At 45.0% G+C, this 26,356-nt stretch overlaps 7 protein-coding genes across 44 annotated transcripts in view; 5 read left to right on the top strand and 2 right to left on the bottom strand.

Moving 5' to 3' along the window:
- Positions 1-123: 123 nt before the first annotated feature.
- LOC137839495 (centrosomal protein of 83 kDa-like) lies at positions 124-7,849 on the top strand. Of its 21 annotated transcripts, XM_068649562.1 has the most exons (16): positions 3,422-3,556; positions 4,585-4,723; positions 4,807-4,945; positions 5,009-5,101; positions 5,164-5,295; positions 5,355-5,606; positions 5,665-5,796; positions 5,883-5,997; positions 6,088-6,232; positions 6,299-6,448; positions 6,533-6,609; positions 6,708-6,834; positions 6,895-6,991; positions 7,058-7,161; positions 7,236-7,380; positions 7,458-7,849. In XM_068649562.1, exons 1-16 carry the CDS (start codon positions 3,496-3,498, stop codon positions 7,554-7,556), a joined length of 2,007 nt encoding a protein of 668 aa, XP_068505663.1. In that variant the 5' UTR covers positions 3,422-3,495; the 3' UTR covers positions 7,557-7,849. The 21 variants fall into 21 exon arrangements, with proteins under 21 accessions (XP_068505664.1, XP_068505665.1, XP_068505662.1 ...); XM_068649564.1 differs by lacking the exons at positions 4,585-4,723; positions 4,807-4,945; positions 5,009-5,101; ... (10 more) ...; positions 7,236-7,380; positions 7,458-7,849 and adding exons at positions 182-315; positions 399-537; positions 601-693; ... (9 more) ...; positions 2,637-2,740; positions 2,815-2,959 and having other exon boundaries at positions 3,037-3,428; XM_068649556.1 differs by having other exon boundaries at positions 5,370-5,606; positions 5,883-6,232.
- Positions 7,843-12,838, top strand: LOC125992248 (centrosomal protein of 83 kDa). Of its 5 annotated transcripts, none has more exons than XM_068649575.1 (16): positions 7,843-7,977; positions 9,005-9,092; positions 9,227-9,365; positions 9,429-9,521; positions 9,584-9,715; positions 9,775-10,026; positions 10,085-10,216; positions 10,301-10,415; positions 10,505-10,649; positions 10,714-10,863; positions 10,949-11,024; positions 11,123-11,253; positions 11,314-11,410; positions 11,477-11,580; positions 11,655-11,805; positions 11,862-12,838. In XM_068649575.1, exons 1-16 carry the CDS (start codon positions 7,917-7,919, stop codon positions 11,988-11,990), a joined length of 1,995 nt encoding a protein of 664 aa, XP_068505676.1. In that variant the 5' UTR covers positions 7,843-7,916; the 3' UTR covers positions 11,991-12,838. The 5 variants fall into 5 exon arrangements, with proteins under 5 accessions (XP_068505676.1, XP_068505675.1, XP_068505674.1 ...); XM_068649574.1 differs by having other exon boundaries at positions 9,005-9,143; positions 9,790-10,026; XM_068649573.1 differs by having other exon boundaries at positions 9,005-9,143; positions 11,314-11,407.
- osgep (O-sialoglycoprotein endopeptidase) lies at positions 8,721-25,346 on the bottom strand. 6 transcript variants are annotated; one of them, XR_011086172.1, is made up of 24 exons: positions 25,211-25,346; positions 22,133-22,271; positions 21,943-22,062; positions 21,708-21,883; positions 21,534-21,629; positions 21,419-21,468; positions 21,272-21,350; positions 21,133-21,198; positions 20,963-21,053; positions 20,826-20,901; positions 20,668-20,766; positions 20,501-20,608; positions 16,292-16,759; positions 16,035-16,129; positions 15,098-15,192; positions 14,713-15,016; positions 14,249-14,346; positions 13,751-14,130; positions 11,291-11,485; positions 11,147-11,197; positions 10,878-10,985; positions 9,996-10,174; positions 9,768-9,924; positions 8,721-9,101 (listed from the first exon to the last, which is right to left on the bottom strand). XR_011086172.1 is itself a non-coding variant. In XM_049761130.1 (12 exons), exons 2-12 carry the CDS (start codon positions 22,245-22,247, stop codon positions 20,569-20,571), a joined length of 1,008 nt encoding a protein of 335 aa, XP_049617087.1. In that variant the 5' UTR covers positions 22,248-22,271; positions 22,496-22,800; the 3' UTR covers positions 20,241-20,568. The 6 variants fall into 6 exon arrangements, 1 of the variants encoding a protein (XP_049617087.1); XR_007489577.2 differs by lacking the exon at positions 25,211-25,346 and adding an exon at positions 22,496-22,800; XR_007489578.2 differs by lacking the exon at positions 25,211-25,346 and adding an exon at positions 22,496-22,800 and having other exon boundaries at positions 16,292-16,703.
- cep83 (centrosomal protein 83) lies at positions 12,904-17,452 on the top strand. Its single transcript, XM_049761089.2, has 17 exons — positions 12,904-13,031; positions 13,624-13,685; positions 13,777-13,962; positions 14,031-14,169; positions 14,252-14,344; positions 14,400-14,531; positions 14,600-14,851; positions 14,917-15,048; positions 15,118-15,232; positions 15,302-15,446; positions 15,509-15,658; positions 15,724-15,799; positions 15,861-16,018; positions 16,084-16,213; positions 16,306-16,409; positions 16,475-16,655; positions 16,718-17,452. Exons 1-17 carry the CDS (start codon positions 13,002-13,004, stop codon positions 16,808-16,810), a joined length of 2,178 nt encoding a protein of 725 aa, XP_049617046.1. The 5' UTR covers positions 12,904-13,001; the 3' UTR covers positions 16,811-17,452.
- si:ch211-214j24.10 (uncharacterized protein LOC558894 homolog) lies at positions 17,661-20,244 on the top strand. The gene is made up of 4 exons (XM_049761133.1): positions 17,661-17,827; positions 18,468-19,244; positions 19,329-19,361; positions 19,447-20,244. Exons 1-4 carry the CDS (start codon positions 17,812-17,814, stop codon positions 19,494-19,496), a joined length of 876 nt encoding a protein of 291 aa, XP_049617090.1. The 5' UTR covers positions 17,661-17,811; the 3' UTR covers positions 19,497-20,244.
- Positions 22,908-25,021, top strand: apex1 (APEX nuclease (multifunctional DNA repair enzyme) 1). Of its 2 annotated transcripts, none has more exons than XM_049761132.2 (5): positions 22,908-23,064; positions 23,686-23,820; positions 23,891-24,057; positions 24,122-24,314; positions 24,387-25,021. In XM_049761132.2, the coding sequence occupies exons 2-5, from the start codon at positions 23,760-23,762 to the stop codon at positions 24,899-24,901; spliced, it is 936 nt and encodes a 311-aa protein (XP_049617089.1). In that variant the 5' UTR covers positions 22,908-23,064; positions 23,686-23,759; the 3' UTR covers positions 24,902-25,021. The 2 variants fall into 2 exon arrangements, with proteins under 2 accessions (XP_049617089.1, XP_068505678.1); XM_068649577.1 differs by having other exon boundaries at positions 22,919-23,058.
- LOC125992245 (zinc finger protein 11) overlaps positions 25,224-26,356 on the bottom strand; it is a 43,917-nt gene continuing 42,784 nt past the window's right edge. For all 8 annotated transcript variants that reach the window (XM_068649552.1, XM_068649547.1, XM_068649549.1 and 5 more), the window contains one exon: positions 25,224-26,356. In XM_068649552.1, coding sequence (XP_068505653.1) covers positions 25,224-26,356 — 1,133 coding nt within the window.

Genomic DNA, 26,356 nt, shown 5'->3' with positions numbered 1-26,356 from the left:
ATTATTTCAACGAATTGCACTTTCAACATATAAAGTCGAGAATTCCCATTTACCAGAGGGCACCCAAACGCACCACTGTTTATGACATCATACCTCTGATCCATGTCACCATATTAACTTTGATGTTTGGACACAAAACATAGCATAAGCTTGCCTCCCTCATTATTACTTTATAGTTTATATCAAAATGGACGCTTCCAACCTGCCGATGGTTCCCGCGACCGGGATGGAGCTTCATCACATGCTGTCTGATCTTCAGAGGAAGTATGAAACCTACAAATCAAATTACAACGTTCTCAAGATAGAACATTCCAGGTTCTATTTTGATTTGAGTATTGTTTAAACCACTGCTGGTTAACACTACTCAAGAGAAGATTTTAAAAAAATTTAAATGTTAGTTTGCAGGATGAGCTATTGCATATTCAGGGGGAAGTCAAACGTCTCCATGGCCAGCAGGATAAGCTCCAATTACAGTTGGCTGAGCGATCAAGAGAACTTCTCAATCAAAAAAGGGAGATGGAGGAGCTTCGGCTGCAGGTAAATAAAATTTGAAATGTATGATTGTATCTGAAATAAAATACAATTCGTCCTAAATTGCAGGTGATGACTCCAAAACGTCTGGAGTTGCTCAGAACTCAAGTGCAGCAGGAGTTAGAAGCTCCAGTCCGACAACGTTTCAACAAATTGGAAGAGGTGTTGTAAAATAATTTTTTAGAAGTTTACATTGACACCTAATTTTCTTCTACGATGTGTAGGAGAGAGAAAAGTATCGCTCCGAGTTCAACAAGCTCCGCTACGCCTTCACCATGCTCAATTCTCAATTTGAACACCAAAAGGAGGAACACGTCGGTGTACTGGAAGGCCAGAAGATGCGTTATGAGGTGGAGGTGAGGGAATCAGGAAGTGTTTCATTTTGAGATGATTGTAAAAATATTTTACCTGTTAGATTGCTTATCTGAAGAAAGAGAAGGAGAATCTGGCGGCGCGGTTCAAGAACGTAGATCCGCTGTACGAAAGGAAGCAAGTGGAGTTTCTGCTCAAGGAGAAAACGCAGCTCACCATGTTGCTGAAAGGTCTTCAGGCGGAGGTGGACGAGCTGCAAGCGAAGAAGGACAACTCGGACCAGCAGGTGGAATGCATCCAGCTTTCTCAGAACAGACAACTTACCGAGTCTCAGGCCATGGTGAAGTCGCTGGAGGTGAGACCGCCGGTATCCCGGAAGGTGAGTTAGATGTTTTAATGGACGCCGCTTGTAGTCAGAGCGCCAGTGCATGTCGATGCGACTGGAGCGTATGGAGAGCAAACTTCATCTCAGCCTGGAGCAGAACAACCAGCTCACCGGACAACTGCATAAAATTAAAAGAGAAGTGAATTCCCTCACCTGCCAGGTGAGAGACTAAGCCACCATAATAAAAAAAATGAAGCGTGCAGTTACATATTTAGACCAGCAGAGGGCGCATTGTTTGACTGTCAGATTGAACGCCTGAAGCTGTCACACAAGATCGAGTTGGACAACGCCAAACTGGAATTCAACCGCTCCAAAGGCGAGGTGGAGAGGGAGTGTGATTCGCTGAGAGCCCAGAAGGAAAGTAAATTGATTTTTTTTGTAGCTTTTCATGCTCATGGAAGGACATTTATTTCAGATACTAGTGGCCAATGTTTGAATTGCGTGTCCTCAGGTCTGCAAATAGAGGTGGTGGATTTAAAGGCAATGCTGGAGAGACACAATGAGCTTCTTGTGGCGAAAGAAATGGAGATGGTCAGAAAGGTGAAGTCTGTCTGTGATGAGGAGATGTACAAGACTACTGCCTTGCTGGAGGAAAAGTGAGAAGATCCAAGCGGGTTTGACGGATTACAAAATTCCTGATTTTTGTTTTTTTTTGTTTTAGGCTGGAGTTGGAGCAACGTGTGTTGGAGTTTGAACAGCAGAAGACGATGCAGGAGATGAACATGCAAACCCAGAAAGACGAATGGCAGGACCACCTTCAGATGGCCCATAAGAGAGAAGAGTCTGTTCGGAAAGAGCTTCAAAGCCTCAGGTTGGTTTACTTACCTTTTTTTTTCTTGGTTTCAACCCCAAGAACTCTAAACGTGGCTGAATGTCAAACATTTGATCTTCTCAGAGCTAAATTAAAGCAGCAAAGTGGTCATCTGGAGGAGCTGGAGAGACACAAAGCAGAAGTGAGTGACTTAAAGGAGGTGAGTAGACAAACATTATGCAAAATCAAAATATACACACACAATATCAATCGTATTTAGACTAGTGGTGAGTTTCTAAAATGTTTTTACTTCAATAGAAAAACCAGGAACTCTACTCCCACCTGGGGGCGCTGTCACGGTCTGAAGCGGAGCTGATGGAAGCAAATGATCGTCTGAGGGAAAAAGTGGACATCATGAGGGAGGAGAACATCCGTCGCGGGGCAGAAAGGTGCGATTGAATCAGCATGCCGGTAAAAATCTCTTACCCCAATTCTTGCTCCTCCCCCAGGCTGGTGGAGCACAGTAAGGAGCGAGAAGCTAAGCTAAAAGATAAATACACTCAGCAGAGAGCAGCGTCTGCTGAGAAGAAGGTGCTCCTTCCACGTCAAAATTGATTTGCTCCCGGGTTATAGAGTGCGTTTTGTTGTATTGCGCAGCGGCGAGACCTGGAGGAGAAAAAAGAGCAGAGCTTGCATAGTACCATCCAAATGCTGAGGGAGCAAATAGATGAACTCAAACAGGACGGTGCTTCAGCCAACAAGTGAGTCTGAGAAGAAAAACACGCCTGATAATTTCCACAGTCATCTGATTTGAAGGCAATTGTGACCTCCCCAGAAGGTTGATGGACTATCAGCAGCGGCACAACGAATTCCGACGCCTCCTGATGTGTAGCAACGGTTCTTTCAGCGTCGGCACGGCCCAAATCACCTCGCCGACCCGCCCCGCCCTCGGGTCTGAGATGATGCTCTCCAATGTGCAAGTACGTCTCACCAACCATATTTCCCATTATCTATGCCAGTTTTCCCATTTTTAGTGTCAAATTCGTAATTTGTTTAGCAAGAGGAGGAGGAGCAGAGAGAAACCAACCCAGCTCGCCCAGCGTTCCATTCTCCTGGCGTACGTTCGTTCGCGACAAGATGGGTTGAGTTCGTCTGATAGGATCCACGAACCGGACAGTGCGTGCCTGCTGTGTGCTCGTGTTCACAGTGGCCTGGTTGACTGTCATCTTACCGGACTCTGCTGTGCATCGGGAGCGGCTAGCGTGCTATCACGCTTATTGTTCATTGATGTTGACTTCTTGTGTTATTTTTCCTGTGTTGTTTACTTGTATGTGCGTTGTGAACTCTGTCTTGTCACCCTGGGATAGTGAGAAACGTAATTTCGATCTCTTTGTGTGTCTTGACATGCGGAGGAATTGACAATAAAGGAGACTTTGACTTTGAAAAAAATAGCCCGACTTCGTCAGAGAGTAGATGATCTGGAAAAACTCCAGCACCAGCAAATGGAAGAACTTGGATGTATAGAAAAAAAGGAGGACAAGGCTTCTCTATAATGGTCTTCAATTTCCCCTATTCAAGTGAGTAAATAATCCCTGACAACGAGATTATTCATTTAAAAGTGACACTATAAATTGTTACCATCGCGTATGATCCACAAGAGGGCGGTATTGCATTTCATTTCGCCGCCAAGCATAAGCCTAAAAAAAATACATTTCCCATCATCCTCTAGTTTGTAGTTTTAAAATGCGCTAGTTAGTTGTCTAAAAAGCTAGCAAAGCGAGTATGAGACAACTTTGAGGAAAAAAATAATAATTATAAGTGTTCATGTGCTCATTTCGACGCAGAATTACAACCGTAAGTAAGAGGATCGTTTTGCATAGACGTAACTTTATCCATAAACGCAAAGTCTATTTGTTGATTTCGTAATCTTAGCTTGGGTGTAGCTGCATTGCGAGAAATAAGAAAGAAGACTCTAATTCATAGCTTCAATCAAATATTTTTTTGTAACAAAGACTAATAAGCGATATTTTATTTTTTTATTATTAATCAAATCCAAGTACCAAGAGTTGTTTTTACAGCCGGCTTAGTGATTTTTTTTTTTCCTCACTTTGTATCATGTTTTGTAATAAATCTGTTTACAATGATTCCCTGTAAATTTGGAGACTTGCTGTTGTGCACATTATGTTTCAGCGGTCGAGTTTTTTTTCCATTAAACCTTTTTTGGTGTTTACATTTTATTTATGGTCATTGCATCATGTTTGTTTTATGAGGGAATAAAGTTACGAATTGAGATTGGCAAGTGATTGCGCAACTCTGGAATCAACGCGTCGTTATTTTTTATTGATTTTTTTTTTTTTTATCAATGTATTCACTGACTTGCAAGCAACGATAAAACCACTTGACAGCAGTTAACCATTATATTTTTGCAATTATTTCAACGAATTGCACTTTCAACATATGTAAGTTGAGAATTCCCATTTACCAGAGGGCACTCAAACGCACCACTGTTTATGACATCATACCTCTGATCCATGTCACCATATTAACTTTGATGTTTGAACACAAAACATAGCATAAGCTTGCCTCCCTCATTATTACTTTATAGTTTATATCAAAATGGACGCTTCCAACCTGCCGATGGTTCCTGCGACCGGGATGGAGCTTCATCACATGCTGTCTGATCTTCAGGGGAAGTGTGAAACCTACAAATCAAATTACAACGTTCTCAAGATAGAACATTCCAGGTTCTATTTTGATTTGAGTATTGTTTAAACCACTGCTGGTTAACACTACTCAAGAGAAGATTTTAAAAAAATTTAAATGTTAGTTTGCAGGATGAGCTATTGCATATTCAGGGGGAAGTCAAACGTCTCCATGGCCAGCAGGATAAGCTCCAATTACAGTTGGCTGAGCGATCAAGAGAACTTCTCAATCAAAAAAGGGAGATGGAGGAGCTTCGGCTGCAGGTAAATAAAATTTGAAATGTATGATTGTATCTGAAATAAAATACAATTCGTCCTAAATTGCAGGTGATGACTCCAAAACGTCTGGAGTTGCTCAGAACTCAAGTGCAGCAGGAGTTAGAAGCTCCAGTCCGACAACGTTTCAACAAATTGGAAGAGGTGTTGTAAAATAATTTTTTAGAAGTTTACATTGACACCTAATTTTCTTCTACGATGTGTAGGAGAGAGAAAAGTATCGCTCCGAGTTCAACAAGCTCCGCTACGCCTTCACCATGCTCAATTCTCAATTTGAACACCAAAAGGAGGAACACGTCGGTGTACTGGAAGGCCAGAAGATGCGTTATGAGGTGGAGGTGAGGGAATCAGGAAGTGTTTCATTTTGAGATGATTGTAAAAATATTTTACCTGTTAGATTGCTTATCTGAAGAAAGAGAAGGAGAATCTGGCGGCGCGGTTCAAGAACGTAGATCCGCTGTACGAAAGGAAGCAAGTGGAGTTTCTGCTCAAGGAGAAAACGCAGCTCACCATGTTGCTGAAAGGTCTTCAGGCGGAGGTGGACGAGCTGCAAGCGAAGAAGGACAACTCGGACCAGCAGGTGGAATGCATCCAGCTTTCTCAGAACAGACAACTTACCGAGTCTCAGGCCATGGTGAAGTCGCTGGAGGTGAGACCGCCAGTATCCCGGAAGGTGAGTTAGATGTTTTAATGGACGCCGCTTGTAGTCAGAGCGCCAGTGCATGTCGATGCGACTGGAGCGTATGGAGAGCAAACTTCATCTCAGCCTGGAGCAGAACAACCAGCTCACCGGACAACTGCATAAAATTAAAAGAGAAGTGAATTCCCTCACCTGCCAGGTGAGAGACTAAGCCACCATAATAAAAAAAATGAAGCGTGCAGTTACATATTTAGACCAGCAGAGGGCGCATTGTTTGACTGTCAGATTGAACGCCTGAAGCTGTCACACAAGATCGAGTTGGACAACGCCAAACTGGAATTCAACCGCTCCAAAGGCGAGGTGGAGAGGGAGTGTGATTCGCTGAGAGCCCAGAAGGAAAGTAAATTGATTTTTTTTGTAGCTTTTCATGCTCATGGAAGGACATTTATTTCAGATACTAGTGGCCAATGTTTGAATTGCGTGTCCTCAGGTCTGCAAATAGAGGTGGTGGATTTAAAGGCAATGCTGGAGAGACACAATGAGCTTCTTGTGGCGAAAGAAATGGAGATGGTCAGAAAGGTGAAGTCTGTCTGTGATGAGGAGATGTACAAGACTACTGCCTTGCTGGAGGAAAAGTGAGAAGATCCAAGCGGGTTTGACGGATTACAAAATTCCTGATTTTTGTTTTTTTTTTGTTTTAGGCTGGAGTTGGAGCAACGTGTGTTGGAGTTTGAACAGCAGAAGACGATGCAGGAGATGAACATGCAAACCCAGAAAGACGAATGGCAGGACCACCTTCAGATGGCCCATAAGAGAGAAGAGTCTGTTCGGAAAGAGCTTCAAAGCCTCAGGTTGGTTTACTTACCTTTTTTTTTCTTGGTTTCAACCCCAAGAACTCTAAACGTGGCTGAATGTCAAACATTTGATCTTCTCAGAGCTAAATTAAAGCAGCAAAGTGGTCATCTGGAGGAGCTGGAGAGACACAAAGCAGAAGTGAGTGACTTAAAGGAGATGAGTAGACAAACATTATGCAAAATCAAAATATACACACACAATATCAATCGTATTTAGACTAGTGGTGAGTTTCTAAAATGTTTTTACTTCAATAGAAAAACCAGGAACTCTACTCCCACCTGGGGGCGCTGTCACGGTCTGAAGCGGAGCTGATGGAAGCAAATGATCGTCTGAGGGAAAAAGTGGACATCATGAGGGAGAACATCCGTCGCGGGGCAGAAAGGTGCGATTGAATCAGCATGCCGGTAAAAATCTCTTACCCCAATTCTTGCTCCTCCCCCAGGCTGGTGGAGCACAGTAAGGAGCGAGAAGCTAAGCTAGAAGATAAATACACTCAGCTGAAAGACAAACTGCAGAGAGCAGCGTCTGCTGAGAAGAAGGTGCTCCTTCCACGTCAAAATTGATTTGCTCCCGGGTTATAGAGTGCGTTTTGTTGTATTGCGCAGCGGCGAGACCTGGAGGAGAAAAAAGAGCAGAGCTTGCTAAGTACCATCCGAATGCTGAGGGAGCAAATAGATGAACTCAAACAGGACGGTGCTTCAGCCAACAAGTGAGTCTGAGAAGAAAAACATGCCTGATAATTTCCACAATCATCTGATTTGAAGGCAATTGTGACCTCCCCAGAAGGTTGATGGACTATCAGCAGCGGCACAACGAATTCCAACGCCTTCTGATGTGCAGCAACGGTTCTTTCAGCGTCGGCACGGCCCAAATCACCTCGCCGACCCGCCCCGCCCTCGGGTCTGAGATGATGCTCTCCAATGTGCAAGTACGTCTCACCAACCATATTTCCCATTATCTATGCCAGTTTTCCCATTTTTAGTGTCAAATTCGTAATTTGTTTAGCAAGAGGAGGAGGAGCAGAGAGAAACCAACCCAGCTCGCCCAGCGTTCCATTCTCCTGGCGTACGTTCGTTCGCGACAAGATGGGTTGAGTTCGTCTGATAGGATCCACGAACCGGACAGTGCGTGCCTGCTGTGTGCTCGTGTTCACAGTGGCCTGGTTGACTGTCATCTTACCGGACTCTGCTGTGCATCGGGAGCGGCTAGCGTGCTATCACGCTTATTGTTCATTGATGTTGACTTCTTGTGTTATTTTTCCTGTGTTGTTTACTTGTATGTGCGTTGTGAACTCTGTCTTGTCACCCTGGGATAGTGAGAAACGTAATTTCGATCTCTTTGTGTGTCTTGACATGCGGAGGAATTGACAATAAAGGAGACTTTGACTTTGAAAAAAATAGCCCGACTTCGTCAGAGAGTAGATGATCTGGAAAAACTCCAGCACCAGCAAATGGAAGAACTTGGATGTATAGAAAAAAAGGAGGACAAGGCTTCTCTATAATGGTCTTCAATTTCCCCTATTCAAGTGAGTAAATAATCCCTGACAACGAGATTATTCATTTAAAAGTGACACTATAAATTGTTACCATCGCGTATGATCCACAAGAGGGCGGTATTGCATTTCATTTCGCCGCCAAGCATAAGCCTAAAAAAAATACATTTCCCATCATCCTCTAGTTTGTAGTTTTAAAATGCGCTAGTTAGTTGTCTAAAAAGCTAGCAAAGCGAGTATGAGACAACTTTGAGGAAAAAAATAATAATTATAAGTGTTCATGTGCTCATTTCGACGCAGAATTACAACCGTAAGTAAGAGGATCGTTTTGCATAGACGTAACTTTATCCATAAACGCAAAGTCTATTTGTTGATTTCGTAATCTTAGCTTGGGTGTAGCTGCATTGCGAGAAATAAGAAAGAAGACTCTAATTCATAGCTTCAATCAAATATTTTTTTGTAACAAAGACTAATAAGCGATATTTTATTTTTTTATTATTAATCAAATCCAAGTACCAAGAGTTGTTTTTACAGCCGGCTTAGTGATTTTTTTTTTTCCTCACTTTGTATCATGTTTTGTAATAAATCTGTTTACAATGATTCCCTGTAAATTTGGAGACTTGCTGTTGTGCACATTATGTTTCAGCGGTCGAGTTTTTTTTCCATTAAACCTTTTTTTGGTGTTTACATTTTATTTATGGTCATTGCATCATGTTTGTTTTATGAGGGAATAAAGTTACGAATTGAGATTGGCAAGTGATTGCGCAACTCTGGAATCAACGCGTCGTTATTTTTTATTGATTTTTTTTTTTTATCAATGTATTCACTGACTTGCAAGCAACGATAAAACCACTTGACAGCAGTTAACCATTATATTTTTGCAATTATTTCAACGAATTGCACTTTCAACATATGTAAGTTGAGAATTCCCATTTACCAGAGGGCACTCAAACGCACCACTGTTTATGACATCATACCTCTGATCCATGTCACCATATTAACTTTGATGTTTGAACACAAAACATAGCATAAGCTTGCCTCCCTCATTATTACTTTATAGTTTATATCAAAATGGACGCTTCCAACCTGCCGATGGTTCCTGCGACCGGGATGGAGCTTCATCACATGCTGTCTGATCTTCAGAGGAAGTGTGAAACCTACAAATCAAATTACAACGTTCTCAAGATAGAACATTCCAGGTTCTATTTTGATTTGAGTATTGTTTAAACCACTGCTGGTTAACACTACTCAAGAGAAGATTTTAAAAAAAATTAAATGTTAGTTTGCAGGATGAGCTATTGCATATTCAGGGGGAAGTCAAACGTCTCCATGGCCAGCAGGATAAGCTCCAATTACAGTTGGCTGAGCGATCAAGAGAACTTCTCAATCAAAAAAGGGAGATGGAGGAGCTTCGGCTGCAGGTAAATAAAATTTGAAATGTATGATTGTATCTGAAATAAAATACAATCCGTCCTAAATTGCAGGTGATGACTCCAAAACGTCTGGAGTTGCTCAGAACTCAAGTGCAGCAGGAGTTAGAAGCTCCAGTCCGACAACGTTTCAACAAATTGGAAGAGGTGTTGTAAAATAATTTTTTAGAAGTTTACATTGACACCTAATTTTCTTCTACGATGTGTAGGAGACAGAAAAGTATCGTTCCGAGTTCAACAAGCTCCGCTACGCCTTCACCATGCTCAATTCTCAATTTGAACACCAAAAGGAGGAACACGTCGGTGTACTGGAAGGCCAGAAGATGCGTTATGAGGTGGAGGTGAGGGAATCAGGAAGTGTTTCATTTTGAGATGATTGTAAAAATATTTTACCTGTTAGATTGCTTATCTGAAGAAAGAGAAGGAGAATCTGGCGGCGCGGTTCAAGAACGTAGATCCGCTGTACGAAAGGAAGCAAGTGGAGTTTCTGCTCAAGGAGAAAACGCAGCTCACCATGTTGCTGAAAGGTCTTCAGGCGGAGGTGGACGAGCTGCAAGCGAAGAAGGACAACTCGGACCAGCAGGTGGAATGCATCCAGCTTTCTCAGAACAGACAACTTACCGAGACTCAGGCCATGGTGAAGTCGCTGGAGGTGAGACCGCCGGTATCTCGGAAGGTGAGTTAGATGTTTTAATGGACGCCGCTTGTAGTCAGAGCGCCAGTGCATGTCGATGCGACTGGAGCGTATGGAGAGCGAACTTCATCTCAGCCTGGAGCAGAACAACCAGCTCACCGGACAACTGCATAAAATTAAAAGAGAAGTGAATTCCCTCACCTGCCAGGTGAGATCAAGCCAGTCCATAATAAAAAATGAAGCGTGAAGTTACATATTTAGACCAGCAGAGGGCGCATTGTTTGACTGTCAGATTGAAAGCCTGAAGCTGTCACACAAGACCGAGTTGGACAACGCCAAACTGGAATTCAACCGCTCCAAAGGCGAGGTGGAGAGGGAGTGTGATTCGCTGAGAGCCCAGAAGGAAAGTAAATTGACTTTTTTTTAGCTTTTCATGCTCATGGAAGGACATTTATTTCAGATACTAGTGGCCAATGTCTGAATTACGTGTCCTCAGGTCTGCAAATAGAGGTGGTGGATTTAAAGGGAATGCTGGAGAGACACAATGAGCTTCTTGTGGCGAAAGAAATGGAGATGGTCAGAAAGGTGAAGTCTGTCTGTGATGAGGAGATGTACAAGACGACTGCCTTGCTGGAGGAAAAGTGAGAAGATCCAAGCGGGTTTGACAGATTACAAAATTCCTGATTTTTGTTTTTTTTGTTTTAGGCTGGAGTTGGAGCAACGTGTGTTGGAGTTTGAACAGCAGAAGACGATGCAGGAGATGAATATGCAAACCCAGAAAGACGAATGGCAGGACCACCTTCAGATGGCCCATAAGAGAGAAGAGTCTGTCCGGAAAGAGCTTCAAAGCCTCAGGTTGGTTTACTTACCTTTTTTTTTTCCTGGTTTCAACCCCAAGAACTCTAAACGTGGTTGAATGTCAAACATTTGATCTTCTCAGAGCTAAATTAAAGCAGCAAAGTGGTCATCTGGAGGAGCTGGAGAGACACAAAGCAGAAGTGAGTGACTTAAAGGAGGTGAGTAGACAAACATTATGCAAAATCAAAATATACACACACAATATCAATCGTATTTAGACTAGTGGTGAGTTTCTAAAATGTTTTTACTTCAATAGAAAAACCAGGAACTCTACTCCCACCTGGGGGCGCTGTCACGGTCTGAAGCGGAGCTGATGGAAGCAAATGATCGTCTGAGGGAAAAAGTGGACATCATGCGGGAGGAGAACATTCGTCGCGGGGCAGAAAGGTGCGATTGAATCAGCATGCTGGTAAAAATCTCTTACCCCAATTCTTGCTCCTCCCCCAGGCTGGTGGAGGACAGTAAGGAGCGAGAAGCTAAGCTAGAAGATAAATACACTCAGCTGAAAGACAAACTGCAGAGAGCAGCGTCTGCTGAGAAGAAGGTGCTCCTTCCACGTCAAAATTGATTTGCTCCCGGGTTATAGAGTGCGTTTTGTTGTATTGCGCAGCGGCGAGACCTGGAGGAGAAAAAAGAGCAGAGCTTGCATAGTACCATCCAAATGCTGAGGGAGCAAATAGATGAACTCAAACAGGACGGTGCTTCAGCCAACAAGTGAGTCTGAGAAGAAAAACACGCCTGATAATTTCCACAGTCATCTGATTTGAAGGCAATTGTGACCTCCCCAGAAGGTTGATGGACTATCAGCAGCGGCACAACGAATTCCGACGCCTCCTGATGTGTAGCAACGGTTCTTTCAGCGTCGGTACGGCCCAAATCACCTCGCCGACCCGCCCCGCCCTCTTCCTCGGGTCTGAGATGATGCTCTCCAATGTGCAAGTACGTCTCACCAACCATGTTGCCCATTTTTAGTGTCAAATTCGTAATTTGTTTAGCAAGAGGAGGAGGAGCAGAGAGAAATAGCCCGACTTCGTCAGAGAGTAGATGATCTGGAAAAACTCCAGCACCAGCAAATGGAAGAACTTGGATGTATAGAACAAAAGGAGGACAAGGCTTCTCTATAATGGTCTTCAATTTCCCCTATTCAAGTGAGTAAATAATCCCTGACAACGAGATTATTCATTTAAAAGTGACACTATAAATTGTTACCATCGCGTATGGTTCAAGATGGCGGCGCGTGCACACGCAGCGGCCACTCTCTGTCCCGTTCGGTGTTGTGTGAGTGTTTACTGAGTGTTTGTCCGGCAGTTTTGTGTGTGTTCGTCTCGTGTGATACGTCGTGCTACTAGTGCGGCGGGCATGTTCTGCTCAACATCGGCGGAAGTGGATTTTATGGCGTTCTGGACTTTGGTGCGGAGAGATTAAGGGCGCTCGGACTGCTTCGTCATGGAGCGACGCCGGACTGGCCTGCTCTTCCTCCCCCGGTTGGACTGTGTCGTGAGCTCGGACTGCTCTGTCCTGGAGCATTGTTGGGATGCGTCGGCAGTGGGTCTGCGAAGCAGCAGAAGAGGGGCCAGCACGGAGACGTCGGGCCAGGCTTGCGGCCAACCCAGCTCGCCCAGCGTTCCATTCTCCTGGCGTACGTTCGTTCGCGACAAGATGGGTTGCGTTCGTCTGATAGGATCCACGAACCGGACAGTGCGTGCCTGCTGTGTGCTCGTGTTCACAGTGGCCTGGTTGACTGTCATCTTACCGGACTCTGCTGTGCATCGGGAGCGGCTAGCGTGCTATCACGCTTATTGTTCATTGATGTTGACTTCTTGTGTTATTTTTCCTGTGTTGTTTACTTGTATGTGCGTTGTGAACTCTGTCTTGTCACCCTGGGATAGTGAGAAACGTAATTTCGATCTCTTTGTGTGTCTTGACATGCGGAGGAATTGACAATAAAGGAGACTTTGACTTTGATCCACAAGAGGGCGGTATTGCATTTCATTTCGCCGCCAAGCATAAGCCTAAAAAAAATACATTTCCCATCATCCTCTAGTTTGTAGTTTTAAAATGCGCTAGTTGTCTAAAAAGCTAGCAAACCGAGTATGAGACAACTTTGAGGAAAAAAATAATAATTATAAGTGTTCATGTGCTCATTTCGACGCAGAATTAGAACCGTAAGTAAGAGGATCGTTTTGCATAGACGTAACTTTATCCATAAACGCAAAGTCTATTTGTTGATTTCGTAATCTTAGCTTGGGTGTAGCTGCATTGCGAGAAATTTGAGTTTCTTCTGTAATGTCGTCTTTAAATATTAACAAACCAATTTCAGATCAAATATCATCGGTATTTGTCGTCGTGCAAGGCGGCTGGATATCGTTCATGAATGGCGGGAGACAAGGCGCGATATTTGAATACTAAATATTTTTGTTGTACTTTCCAGTGTTACGTCATCATAACAAAACTATATGCACATGCACGATTATTCCTGTGCAAATTTCTTGTTTGCATTAATGAGCTGGAGCCAGTTGGTGCACCATGAAATCCTGTGTTAACATATTTTACATTACAGTGTAACAATAATTTAATATGTTTGCAATTAAATGATTTTGCCGCTGTTATCAGCTGCCCCAGACCCGGTCTCGTCTCCACAACAAATGCTGCAGCCAAGCAAGGGAGCGAACTAATCACTTGAGGTTGATTAACAACCTTGTCTTGACAGCTAAGAGGCTGTGATTGTATCAAATAATAGCCTGACTCTTCACATAGCTGCCATGGAGACTGACAACAAAGGAAGACACTTTTCAAATAGCACACCAACTTGACTGCAGGTCCTCGTTTGGCTTGAGCTGTTATAATTGAGAAGGTAGCTTGTGGAGTCAGACGATCGCCTTACCTTTGTCCGTTTTTGATGTCTATTAGAGGTGACATGAGCTCCTCGGCCCTCCAGCAGTCTTTTCCGCCGGGGCCTGGCGCGGAGACGTTTGCAATCATGCCGGGATTGTCTGCCGGGGCCGAGATGGAGCTTCAGAAGATGCTCATGGACGAGAGGACCAAGTGTGAACTCCATCGAGGCAACTATGAGACACTTAAAACCGAACACACCAGGTACGATCTAGCACGAGAATGGATATGTTCAATCAACATCTGATATTTAAGAAAAAAAGTTTCCTCAGCCTGCAGGAGGAGTTCATCCAGGTACAAGAGGAGGTACGGCATCTGCAGGGTAAACTCGAGAGGCTCCAGTTGCAGTTAGCTGAGCGCACAAGAGAAATTCTGGAAAAAAACAGGGAGACGGAGGAGCTCAGACTGCAGGTACACTCATTTTGACATAAAATATAAAAATATTTTTCCCCCCTGTAAATGTATAATCGCTACTTTGTGTGAAATGTACCAGGTGATGACTCCTCAGCGTCTGGAGTTGCTCAGAGCTCAGGTTCAACAGGAGATGGAGGGACCAGTCAGAGAACGTTTCGCCAGATTGGAAGAGGTCTGTGTTCAATTTGAATAATCAAGCCCACTGTATAATACTGATTTGTGTGTAGGAGGCAGAGAAGTATAGGTCAGAGTTCAACAAGCTGCGTTATGACTACACTGTGCTCAATGCACAGTTTAAACACCAAAAGGAAGAACACGCTCGTGTCGTGGAGGAGCAAAAGCTGCGCTATGAGGCCGAGGTGAGCTTGATTGAAAACTGAGAAGAAAAAAAAATGGCTCCAGACAATAAGTCTTTCTCTCTGGCTAGATTGCCCACTTGGACAAAGACAAGGAGAACCTAATAGCCCAGTACCAGAATGCCGACTCTCATCACGACAGGAGACAAGTGGAGGTTCTGCTGAGGGAGAAAACCCAGCTCACCTTGCGCTTGAAGGCTCTGCAAGCAGAGGTGGCCGAGCTGCAAGCTCAGAAGGACCACTCGGAGCAGCAGGCGGAGAACGTTCAGCGGGTTCAGAACCGGCAACTGGCGGAGTCTCAGGCTGCTCTGAAATCTCTGGAGGTCCAACATCCAGCTTTCCATCACTGCGTGGTGAGACATAACTGAAAGTTGTTTGAACGTTCCAGGCGGAGCGTCAATCTTTACGCTCGCGACTGGAGCGGATGGAGAGCGAACTCCGGCTGAGCCACGAGCAGAACAGTCAGCTCACTGGACAACTGCACAAAGCTGAGAAGCAAGTTAACGCTCTTAGCGGACAGGTAATCCATTTTTTGATATTTTATGTGAATATGCTAAAAGTAGCATCACCTTTGTGGCGCTCCTGACAGATCGAAAGCCTGACGCATTCCCACAAAATGGAGATGGCCAACGTCAAACTGGAATGTGCCCGCTCAAAATGCGAACTGGAAAGAGAGAGAGATGCCCTGAAAGGTCAACTGGAAGGTTAGCGATTTTTTTCTGATCCATTTAACCATCTTAAAAAGGTTTTACAAAAGTCTTTTTTTTTTCCAGGCTTGCAGACAGACGTGGAAGTTCTTAAGCACACCGTGGAGAGACACAAGGAAATTATTGTGGAAAAAGAGAGGGAGGTGGCCAGGAAGGTGCAGTCGGCTCGTGACGAGGAAATCTACAAATCAGCTGTCTTACAGGAGGAAAGGTAAGACAAGAAAATAATAGCGATTCAAGAAAAAAAAATGGTGTTGCTTGGATTGCCCTCAGGATGGAGTTGGAGCACCGGCTGGCTGAGTTGGAACAGCAGAGGGCGCTGCAGGACACCAAAGAGCAAGCCCAGAAAGAAGAGTGGGAGGAGCAGCTCCGAATGGCCCAAAGAGGAGAAGAATCTGTTCGCAAAGAACTGCAGACCCTGAGGTCAGACTTTATCCTGACAATTTTAAGTCAATTTTCTTATGCAAATATTTTTTTGGGTCTTTCAGGACTAGATTAAAGCAGCAAAGCATCCAGCTTGAGGAACTGGAGAGACAGACGGTCGCGGCGTCAAATTTGAAGCAGGTAGGACAACCCCAAAATTTTCTTACATCATTCAATCAGCTGATGATTTTTCTCATAACAGAAAAATGAGGAGCTGTGTGCAGAGCTGAGCACTTTGTCGCGCTCTGAAGCCGAGTTGATGGAAGCAAATCTGCGCCTGAAAGCTAAAGTGGACGGGGTGAGGGAGGAACTGAGGACTGCCCGAACCCAAGCTGAGAGGAGCCAACATGAGGCAGAGCGGTACGTAAAACACGACCTCGATTTTTTTGTCATTGTGTCCATCCTGCAATGTGTTCCTGCGGCAGGCGGGTGGAGGAGAACCAAATCGAGTGGCTGGAGGAGAAACATAAGCTGCAAGAGAGAGAGGCCAAGCTGGAGGAGAAATACTCGCAGCTCAAAGATAAAATGAAGAGGGCCGCAGTGGCTCAAAAGAAGGTACTCCTAATTAAGGCTGAAAAAACGAACCCTGATATTTCAACAGGGGTGTCGAGACTTTTTTTTTAATCCACTTACCTTTTGTGATGCAGAGAAGAACCCAGACGGAGAGCAAAGAGAAGAGCTTGCAGAATAAGATCCAACTGTTGAAGGCTCAAATAGAGGAACTGAAATTAGAAGCTGCAGCAGCCAACAAGTCAGCCTCAAATTAACAAAAAAAAAAAATTTTTGCCATTGTGCATCACTAACCTTTGTTTCCAGACGTCCACTTCACTCCGAGGAGCACGCTCAGCTCCGCAGAAGGATGCGAGAGCTCCAACGAAAACACAACGAGTTCCGTCGCCTCCTGCTGGCCGACCAGGGCGCCTTCAGTTTCGGTCCCGCCGTCCTCACCTCTACGCAGAACCCATTCGGCATCACGGACGTGGGATCAAACATTCCGGTAGGTTGACATGTTGATATGTTGCAGGACACGGCAAGATCTTCTCTTCTGTGTGTGTTAAGGAAGAGGAGGAGATGGTCCAACTCCGTGAGAGGCTGGATGAGCTAGAAAAAGCGCAGCAGCAGCAACTTGAAGAACTCAATGGGTGTGGGTGAACAGCAACAAAACAATGTACAGCAACAAAAAAAAAAAATGTCTTTTAACTTTTCTATTTTTTATATTCACTGTTTACATTCGATGTACTTGAATTTTGTCGCCGCTGTTAAATGAAATCTGTCAATCATTGGTGAGTACAGTGATCCCTCGCTACTTCGCGTTTCGTTTATCGCGGCTTCACTGCATGGCGGATTTTTTTTCCAAATTAAAAACAACATTTAAAAGTCAAAATAAAACTAATAAATTGAGGAAACATGTGTCCAACATTTAGGACAATGTAGTATTGCTTCAAATGTTCGTTTACAATCCTTTAGAAGTCTGTTTTCGCGTGTTAGCACAATCGCGAATTAGCATCTTTCCGCTAACTCGTTAGCCTGCCCACTACTTCGCGGATTTCACTTATCGCGGGTGTTTTTTGGAACCAATTATCCGCGATAAATGAGGGATTACTGTAATCTTATTTTATGACAAACAGAAATATTGGCCTATTTTTACAGCACTTGTCTTTGACTTATTTCTGGTGTCTCCTTTTAAAAGTCCTCAGGTTTAAGATGTTCAGAGAAATGTCTTAGGCATAAAGTATTATGCAGACCTCATGATCTGCTTTGATGATCACAAATAAAGTAAAAAAAAAAAACACTGTTGAATTTACTGAATGTTCTCGATGCTGTTCCGATTTAATTTGTGGCAGGGTATTCTCATAAAATGATTCAATGATGTCAAAGAACATGACGTCATGTGCTCCACTCGTCGTTGCCCACGTGCTTATCACGTGTGCTTTCGGTACGTATTTCGTCCGTGTACACTTCCGGGTTTCCCGCCGGAGCGTTTATTTATGGGCCCGCTTTACTTCCTGTCCCACCCACATTGTGGTGTCGTTTCCTGGTGGTGGCAGGCAAGGCAAGAGAGCGAGACTTCCAGGCGAACCGACGTTATCCCAACGCTATAAACAAAAGTTAACTCAACGCTCCGCGCTCAACGACGATTTCGGCGAAAAGACATGCATATCAAGACAGGTATGAATGTGCGACTCGTCGATATATTTGAAGGATTGAAGTCATTCGAAGCGTTATTTTAGGCGCTCGCCGACATGGCTAACGCCGCTACCTCAAAGAGCCTCGCTGGCTGGCGACTCCCCGCTTTGCATTGAATGGGTTACGAAACTTTGTCGAGCGCGGCTAGCTTAGCGCACGCTTTCATTTCTTCGGAAGATCGCCGATCGAAACTTCGGGGTTTTGAACGTCGCGTGATTCTTCCATATCGTGACCCTGCTAATGAAGGTTCGCTAACAAGCGTCTGTCTTGGGGGATTAGCAACCTCGGCGCCGTCTCAACCTGCTACTTTTTCACTTGGGAGTTCTCGAATGTTCGGTCGGAGTCTGCGTTCAGTTGAGCCTCCTCCACCCCTTATTTGTTTGTGGAGCTTAACTTGAAACCAGGCCAGTGTTTTACCGTCAGTTCTCTTGTGACCTCACTCGGATTTTTTTTTTCTTTCTAAAGCGCCATTGGGTGACATCACCCGTTCAAATAGTGGCTTGAATAAAGGCAATCAAACAATCTTGTCTTTATTTGATCCATACAAATAATGATCTGTTCACTACCCGGATCTCCTCTGTACTAATCCAACCCATTTCGTTATATGGCTGTGTTCTTTCAGGTACATGGGAAGCCAGTAATATCGTTTGCGAGTCCGATCCCTTGTGCGACCCAGCAGTCCTCGTTGCGACCACCAACCCAGAGCCACACATCCGAAACCGCCGCCTGTCACCCGGTTCCGGCAACTGCGGCGGGGGAGGAGGCGGAGGCTGCATCTCTGGAGGAGAGTCCCGGCATCTCTCCCCCGACTCGGACCTGAACGGACCGGGCCACGTGCACGCCTTTGGCTTCCGCAAGGAAAAGGAGCGCAAAGGCCTGCAGCAGCACAAAGGCCGCAGCCTTCGCCGAGAGGTCAGCCAGAAGGGGTTCAGCCGCTCGCAAAAGGTGAACCAGAAGGAGAGGTGGGTGGAGGACAGTCTGTCGCTCCTCAAGCCCCCGCCTGCCTTCCCGGTGCAGGACAGCCCCGCCAAGCTGCAGCCCGCCGTCAGCTACGCCTCCAAGGTGAAAGCCAAAACGGCGAGCGGCATTCTGGAGGACGACCGCCCCGCCATCGGCGTCCTGCTCCAAAACCAATGGGGGCTCAGTTTCATCAGCGAGACCAGACCTGTCGCAGAGGGCGCCAACCCTCATCCCGTTGCCCCCGACTCCCCCGCACCTCAACCTACAGACACGCAAGCGCCAGTAGAACCGCCACTCGTAATCCATCCCCCTGAAGAAACCCCCAGACCCTTCACTACCTCCACCGCCTCGGCTACACACTCGGAGCTGGACGAGCACAATGGGGAGATGCTACTCAGTTGTCGCCACCTCGTGGAGGCTCTGAACTTCCACAATAGAGGTAATGGACCAAATTTTAATCGTTATCAAATAGTTACAAGTATTTAGTTTTGTAACCTTTTTTTTTTTGTTTGTTTCTCTGCAGAATGGAATGCAATCTGTAACCAACAGAAAAAAGGTACGTTGACTTGACCATTAAGTTGATCACAACACCTATCAAATGCTAACTGAATTTTAAAAGGTTCTTTCTGTCTTCTTCTCAGATCCAAAAAGAGTTGTGTGGTACAAGGACTTCCAGGAGCACCCAGCCTAGCAGCGCATGGAACCCCAAAGCATATCCAGACCGACACACAAACACACATACAATCAACACGCGCCTTCATGCACATTACGACACCTAACGTCGGACGATTCTTGGAGTCCCCTCTCACACGCTGCACTCAGGATGATGTCTTCATGCAAAGCCACACTGAGACACTTTGGACTAACTCCTTTTCGAGATCTTACAGCAATGAACGTTATTATTATTTTTAATCGCCTTATTAAAAAGTCTGCCTTAAGTAATCAGACCGTTTCCCCCCTTTTTTTGAAAGTTGCTGTTTTAACCAACTGTGTCCCATGTAAAGCGTGTGGTCAATCAAGCACTTTGTTAAAGATGAATCTGTTATTAGCAATGGCCGTGCGAGAAAGTTATGTACGGTGTTTTATTTTTTCCACCTCCCCAATTCTATGTGAGGCGTGGCGTCTTATACCTACTCGAGTTTTTACTCTTAATGTTTTTTTCGGTTTACAGAGGGGTGTATTCAAAGGCACAGTAGAATTCCCCCTTTAGCCCTGTTGGATCTTAATGCTGTCCCCCAAGAGCCCCCCCCCCTCCCCCGTTTGTTCCGTTTTCTTTTGTTGTTTCTTGTTCGCTTTCTAATCAGGTGAATGTTGCTCGAGAATTCATAAGGGAGCTCAGTGTTCAATATGTTGATTTTTGAAAAAGAATTTGGAAAAAAATTACACTGGAGGAGGAATGTACGTGAACAGTATTGCTTAATAAAAGCGAATAAACTTGACTAATGGCTGTTTATTGGAAATAAGTGACTCTGGATTTTCTTAAATGTATATTTGAACCTGAATTGTATAGAAAAACAAATATTAAATCAAGTTGAGTACAATTGTGTCCCACTGACATGTTTTTTTGGACAGGAAGCTTCAAGTGTGCAGGAGGTGAGTGGTCTATTAAAAAAAATAAAATAAAATAACCACTTCCTCCCAACACTTGAGGGCTGGCTGCACTTCACCTAATATGCACAATATATCAGAAGCTACCTGAGAGAAGATCTGATGGGACAGAGTCAAAACTTTTCCCTCAAAGTGTCCGTGATGCTTTCCGCCAATTAATCTCTCCATGTCACCTCCACTTCATCTGTTCTATATCTGCAACACAAGCAGTGGTCATAAATAAAAAATAAAAAAAGCAGGCTTGAAAGTTTTACCTCTGCGTAATCCACGAGTCCTCCAACTCGGTCACTTGGCCGGATCGAAACATTTCCCAGCCGGCTTGAGCGATCATGGCGCCGTTGTCGATACAGAATCTACAACGTGTCGCAATTTAATTTAGTATGATATTATCTTCTGCTCAGTGCAGGTCTACCTTTCATCCGTGGCAAAAAGTTTGGCTCCTCTTTCCTTGCACATGACCCCCATCATCTCCTGGAGACGCAGGTTACCTGTGAATGTTTTTTTTTTTTTTTTAGTATGAACTAAACATTAGTGCTCAGTTTGACTTACAGCCAACACCACCGACAATGAGAACCTCCTGAGAGCCGCAGTGAGCCATGGCCCGCTCTGTGATTTCCACCAGCATTGCGAAAACAGTCTCCTGAAGAAACCCAAAAATATTTTCCCAACATATACATCAATAATAGATGTAAAATATTTAATGAGTCTATCAAGTTAACCTGTAGGGAGAAGCACAAGTCCTCTGCTGTGCACTGACCGGATCCAAGCATTTTATTAGCGGCTTCCTATATTATAAGAACAGCATCATATAAGTTCGTTATTCTTTAATAAAGAAATAAAAATAAATTAAATACTCACCTCAATGTAGGACAGTATCCCAGAAAACGAGACATCCATTCCTTTTACAGTATATGGCAACTCCACATATTGAGAGCCTCTGCATAATAAAATGAAAAAGTGATATTATCGAAAAAGCTTTTTCGTTGAATATCTACTACGACTCACTTCTTGGCCAGCTGCTCGATGTTGTAGCCTGGACTGGGATCGTTTGAAATCTGCACAGTAAAATAATTCATGTATAAATAGTAGCTGTTCACCCAAAAATGAATATAACACAAACCTTGATAACTCTGGCAAATCTGTCCAAGCAGTTCCCGACCGCGATGTCGATGGTCTCTCCAAAGATTCTGTACCGCCGCTCAGAGTACGCGATGACCTTTGTAGAACGAATGCACAAAAGATTTGTATAAAAAAATAAAAATAAACAGCTGCAAGACGAAATCCTGTCACCAACCTGCGTGTTCCCGCCGCTGACATAAAGCACGGTGGGGTTGTTGGCTTTAGTGATGAGTCGGCCCATCTCGATGTGACCAATGCAGTGGTTGACACCGACGAGGGGTTTGCCCCACAACTGGGCCACTGTGCGAGCTACCAGAGCAACTATGACTAAGGGGGCACCCATGCCAGGACCTGATGAAAAGACAAACCAATATATACACAATCAACTTATTCACAATGTGCTGAGCAACCTTTTGTATACGCCACACAGTCAATGTCAGAAGGTTCTATAGCTGCTTCCTCCAGAGCCTCCTTTAAGACAGTCAGTATAACAGAGCGATGATGTCTGGCTGTGTCGCTGGGCTGGAAGCCTGTTGAGAAGAACATCAAAATATCATCATAGTGGTCTTATGGAGTCATGTTCATCCCAAATATTCTTGCCTTCTCCAGGAGGTGTAATGTAGGTCCGTCTAGGGTTGGAAAGTACTTCTCCATCCCTGATGATCCCAATGCCAATTTTATTGGCACTGCCCTCAAATCCAATCACTACAGTCATTGCAGCAAAAAAGTATTTTCAAGTCTGTAATGAGAATGCAAAGTAATGAGTTGCACTACTGGTATTTTGCACTTGGGTAATTATTGATAAGTAATCAAACAGCAAGAGACTCCATTTCCCAGATTGAGTAAAAAAATATTAGCATTCTTTACAGCTACCCATGTTGCTAGAATAATACAAAAGAATACTACAGTGTTTACTTGGTCACCCATTAAACTTAGTGAATACCCAGCAACCATTGTACTTACATTAGACCTTTTATAAACTCACATTAGTCCACATTCGCTGTTTTTACAAAACATAAATAAATGTGTATCTATAACACTTCCTCGACTCGTCCATGTGAGGTCCCGAGGACCCAAAATACTGGGACGTCCGAATCGCCTGAGTGCTAAATTCGATAAACGTATTTAGATGTCAGATATTTCCCGCAAAAATATTTCGCCATTATTTGGTAGACATAGTGATATTTAGTCCCGTCCTTGTGTGCGTTTGAATTTTTTTTATAATTGAATCGTTAATACAATTTCTATGAGGCGTTTTGACGGTATGCTTTCTGTCCGTGTGCGCATGCGCGAGGTAATGGCAATAAAATCCAATTTGTGTAAAAACTATATTTTTATCTTATAAATACTACAGCACAAAACATTTATTTTTTGAAAGGTTTTTAGAATTTTTATTAACATCATAATAATTATTAGGCACTCCAAGTTGTAGTTCCTCTTACAACGCGTCTAGTTTTGCATGAACATTCGGGGGGAGTGACTGGTGCTGAGCGAGCAGCGTGTCCGGGACTTTGCATCCTACTAAAGTGCGAGTAAGAATATTTGCATGCTATATAAATCGACATTTTTTTGCGGTCTCCTATGAGAATATTAAAACTTGCAGCATTTGATGCTTGCTGATGGACGCTTAATTCGCAGGCAAAAATCTTCTTTGCAAGAGGCCTCCAGCCGTTGTCTTTGTTACAATGAAATGCTAATGTTAGCCACATGCATTGTGCAATTATGAATTGGTCATGTGCAATATGTGTGTTTACATTTTTGAATTTGAATTTTTGCGTGTTTTCTAGTATATTTAATTCAGTCAAGCGTATTCTGATAATAAATCATACTGCACGTTTATATTCACGCATCTCGCTTTTCATTTGGCTATAAAGGTAGAATCACTGCAGAAAATATTAAACTTAGTAAAAAGGTTATACATTTTAGACTTTCAGGTTAAATTGTTGTATTATGCATATTTTACAAAGTATTGGAACTGCAATAATAAGCCGATATCTAAAGTTCCATTTCCCAACCTTGTGTTTTGCAAGCATTGTTAACATAAGAAATAGTAGAAACAATCTAATCTTAAGGCTGTAGTAAGAATAAACTGATAGCACATTCCAGTTTGAAGATATGACATAACATGAATTTTATCTCCACCCTTTTCTCAGCGGCGCTCCTGCTACGGCGTGTGTGTGTTGCGGGTGTGCAAAGTGTGTTTTCTACCGTTCGAGCAAGTTCAAGCATGAAGCGAGGAAAGAAGGCAGAGGAGGCGACAGCAGAAGGCGACAATGAAGCTGCGTCTGGTGAGTGCGGCATAAGAAAAAAAAAACTTTTCACCTCACCATACTTGCTGCCATCATGCCCAATTTACAGAAAGTACCCCAAAGAAGGCAAAGAAAACTAAAGAACCAGAAACCCCCATACTGTATGAAGACCCTCCGGACAAAATGACCAGTAAAGACGACCGGGAGGCCAACATGAAGATCACCTCCTGGAACGTAGATGGATTGAGAGCTTGGGTGAAGAAGAACGGTCTGGATGTGAGTTGGCTCTGAAGAACCAGACCACATATGCCCCCCTGTTGACTCTTGTATTTCCTTCCAGTGGGTACGGGAAGAGAATCCAGACGTTCTGTGCCTGCAGGAGACCAAGTGTTCCGAAAAAGATCTGCCGGCTGACATCACGTCCATGCCCGAGTACCCTCACAAGTACTGGTGCGTGTCGGACGACAAGGGGGGCTACAGCGGCGTGGCCATGCTGTGCAAAACGGAGCCCACCAAAGTGACGTATGGCATCGGTGAGTGTTTAAAAAAAACGTGCTGAGGAGAGGAAGAAAGATTTTCTTTGAAGGGTGTCTTCAATCACTCAGGTAAAGAGGAACACGACAAGGAAGGCCGCGTCATCACAGCCGAGTTCCCCACTTTCTACCTGGTGACGGCCTACGTGCCCAACTCCGGCCGAGGCCTGGTGCGCTTAGACTACCGCAAGACCTGGGACGAGGATTTCCGCAACTACTTAAGCGAGCTGGACATGCAGAAGCCGCTGGTGCTCTGCGGCGACCTCAACGTGGCCCACCAGGAGATCGACTTGAAGAACCCAAAGGGGAACAAGAAAAACGCAGGTTTTACCCCGGAGGAGCGCGAAGGCTTCGGGCAGCTCCTGGAGGCCGGTTTCATCGACAGCTTCCGTGAGCTCTATCCCGAGCAGGCCAACGCGTACACCTTCTGGACCTACATGATGAATTCCAGGTCAAAGAACGTGGGCTGGAGGCTCGATTATTTTGTGCTGTCGTCCTCGTTGGTGCCCGCTTTGTGCGACAGTAAAATCCGCAACAAAGCTATGGGGAGTGACCACTGCCCAATTACACTGCATATCGTTGTGTAGCTCACAAATGCTCTTTTAGCTTTTTTTTCCGTTTGTCAGCCAAATAAAACCCCAAGCTAAAAATACTCATTTTCTGAAAAGATGTTGTTCTCCCATCACGAAATGTTACAAGTCTATTAAGTCTAAAATATTTTGCCCTGTAATCTTGTATCACCAATAAAAAAAAAACAAATTTCTAGAACAATGTTCTGGTCATTATTATACTAAAACCAAAACCTATCTTAATAAATTATCCAAATGTTATCACAATCCCGTAGCAGGTTTAATTGCAAATTTCACAAAGATCCATTATGAAAGAGTAATTCATACCGAGAGCTGGTCTTCAAGTTATCTTATGGGTGCGGTGATGCATTTTGAGGCTGTGGGACTGCTTGAAGGTTTTGCCGCACTCGCCGCAGCGAAAGGGCTTCTCTCCCGTGTGCGTCTGCGCGTGTCTCTTCAGGCGGGTGGCGCTGAAGAAGCTCTTCTCGCATTGTCCGCAGGTGTACGGCCGCACGCCCGTGTGGTAGCGCAGGTGGACCGTCAGGTAGCACGACTGGGTGAACTTCTTGCCGCAGTGCTGGCACTGGAAGGGTTTGTGGCCCGTGTGGAAGCGCTCGTGCTTGAGCAGCTCGCCGTGGGAGAAGAAGCCCTTGCCGCAGTCGGAGCAGAGGAACGGCCGCTCGCCCGAGTGGGTCAGCTCGTGGCGGATCAGGGTGGCCTTGTACACGAAGCTCTTGTCGCATTGCGAGCAAGCGTAGACGTTCTCCCTGGTGTGGCAGCGCTCGTGCTTCTTCATGTTGCGCTCCCTCTTGAAACACTTGCCGCAGAAGGAGCACATGAAGGGCATCTCGTCCGAGTGGATCTTCATGTGGCTGAGAAGACCGCCTTTGTAGAGGAAGCCCTTGCCGCACTGGGCGCAGACGTGTGGACGCTCTTTCTGGTGGATGCGCTGGTGGGCGCCGAGCGCCGTCCGGTAGGCGAAGCTCTTGCCGCAGCTGCAGGAGAAGGATCGCTCTTCCCGGTGGGTGCGCAGGTGGCTGGCAAGGGAGCCGGCGCAACGGAAGCTCAGCTCGCACTGAGGGCATCCGAGCGAACTTTGGACGCGCTCGCCGTGCGTCCGGAGGTGCCTCATCAGCGCCGACTTGCCGGCGAACTTGCGGCCGCACTCGGAGCACACCGAGCGGCCGCGGACGTGCGAGTTAAGCGCCTCGCCGTGGACGACGCGCTCGTACCTGGCGGGCTTATGCGTCTGCTTGTGTCTCTGCAGGGACTGCTTGAAGGAGAAACGTCGTCCGCACTGCGAGCAGATGAACGGCTGCTCGCCCGTGTGGATGCGCTGGTGCGATTTGAGCAAGCACAGGAACTTGAAGGTCTTGCCGCAGTCCCTGCAGGTGAAGCGACCCTCCTCGTCGGCGGCCATCTTGTCATCAACGGAGCCAACACGCTCCAGTTGCTGCCGCGATTGCTCGTCCT

The sequence above is a fragment of the Syngnathus scovelli genome, chromosome 22 (assembly GCF_024217435.2).
Source record: "Syngnathus scovelli strain Florida chromosome 22, RoL_Ssco_1.2, whole genome shotgun sequence".
NCBI lineage: Eukaryota > Metazoa > Chordata > Actinopteri > Syngnathiformes > Syngnathidae > Syngnathus > Syngnathus scovelli.
The sequence above is the reverse complement of the archived record's forward strand: the minus strand, read 5'-3'. Positions and strand labels throughout refer to the sequence as shown.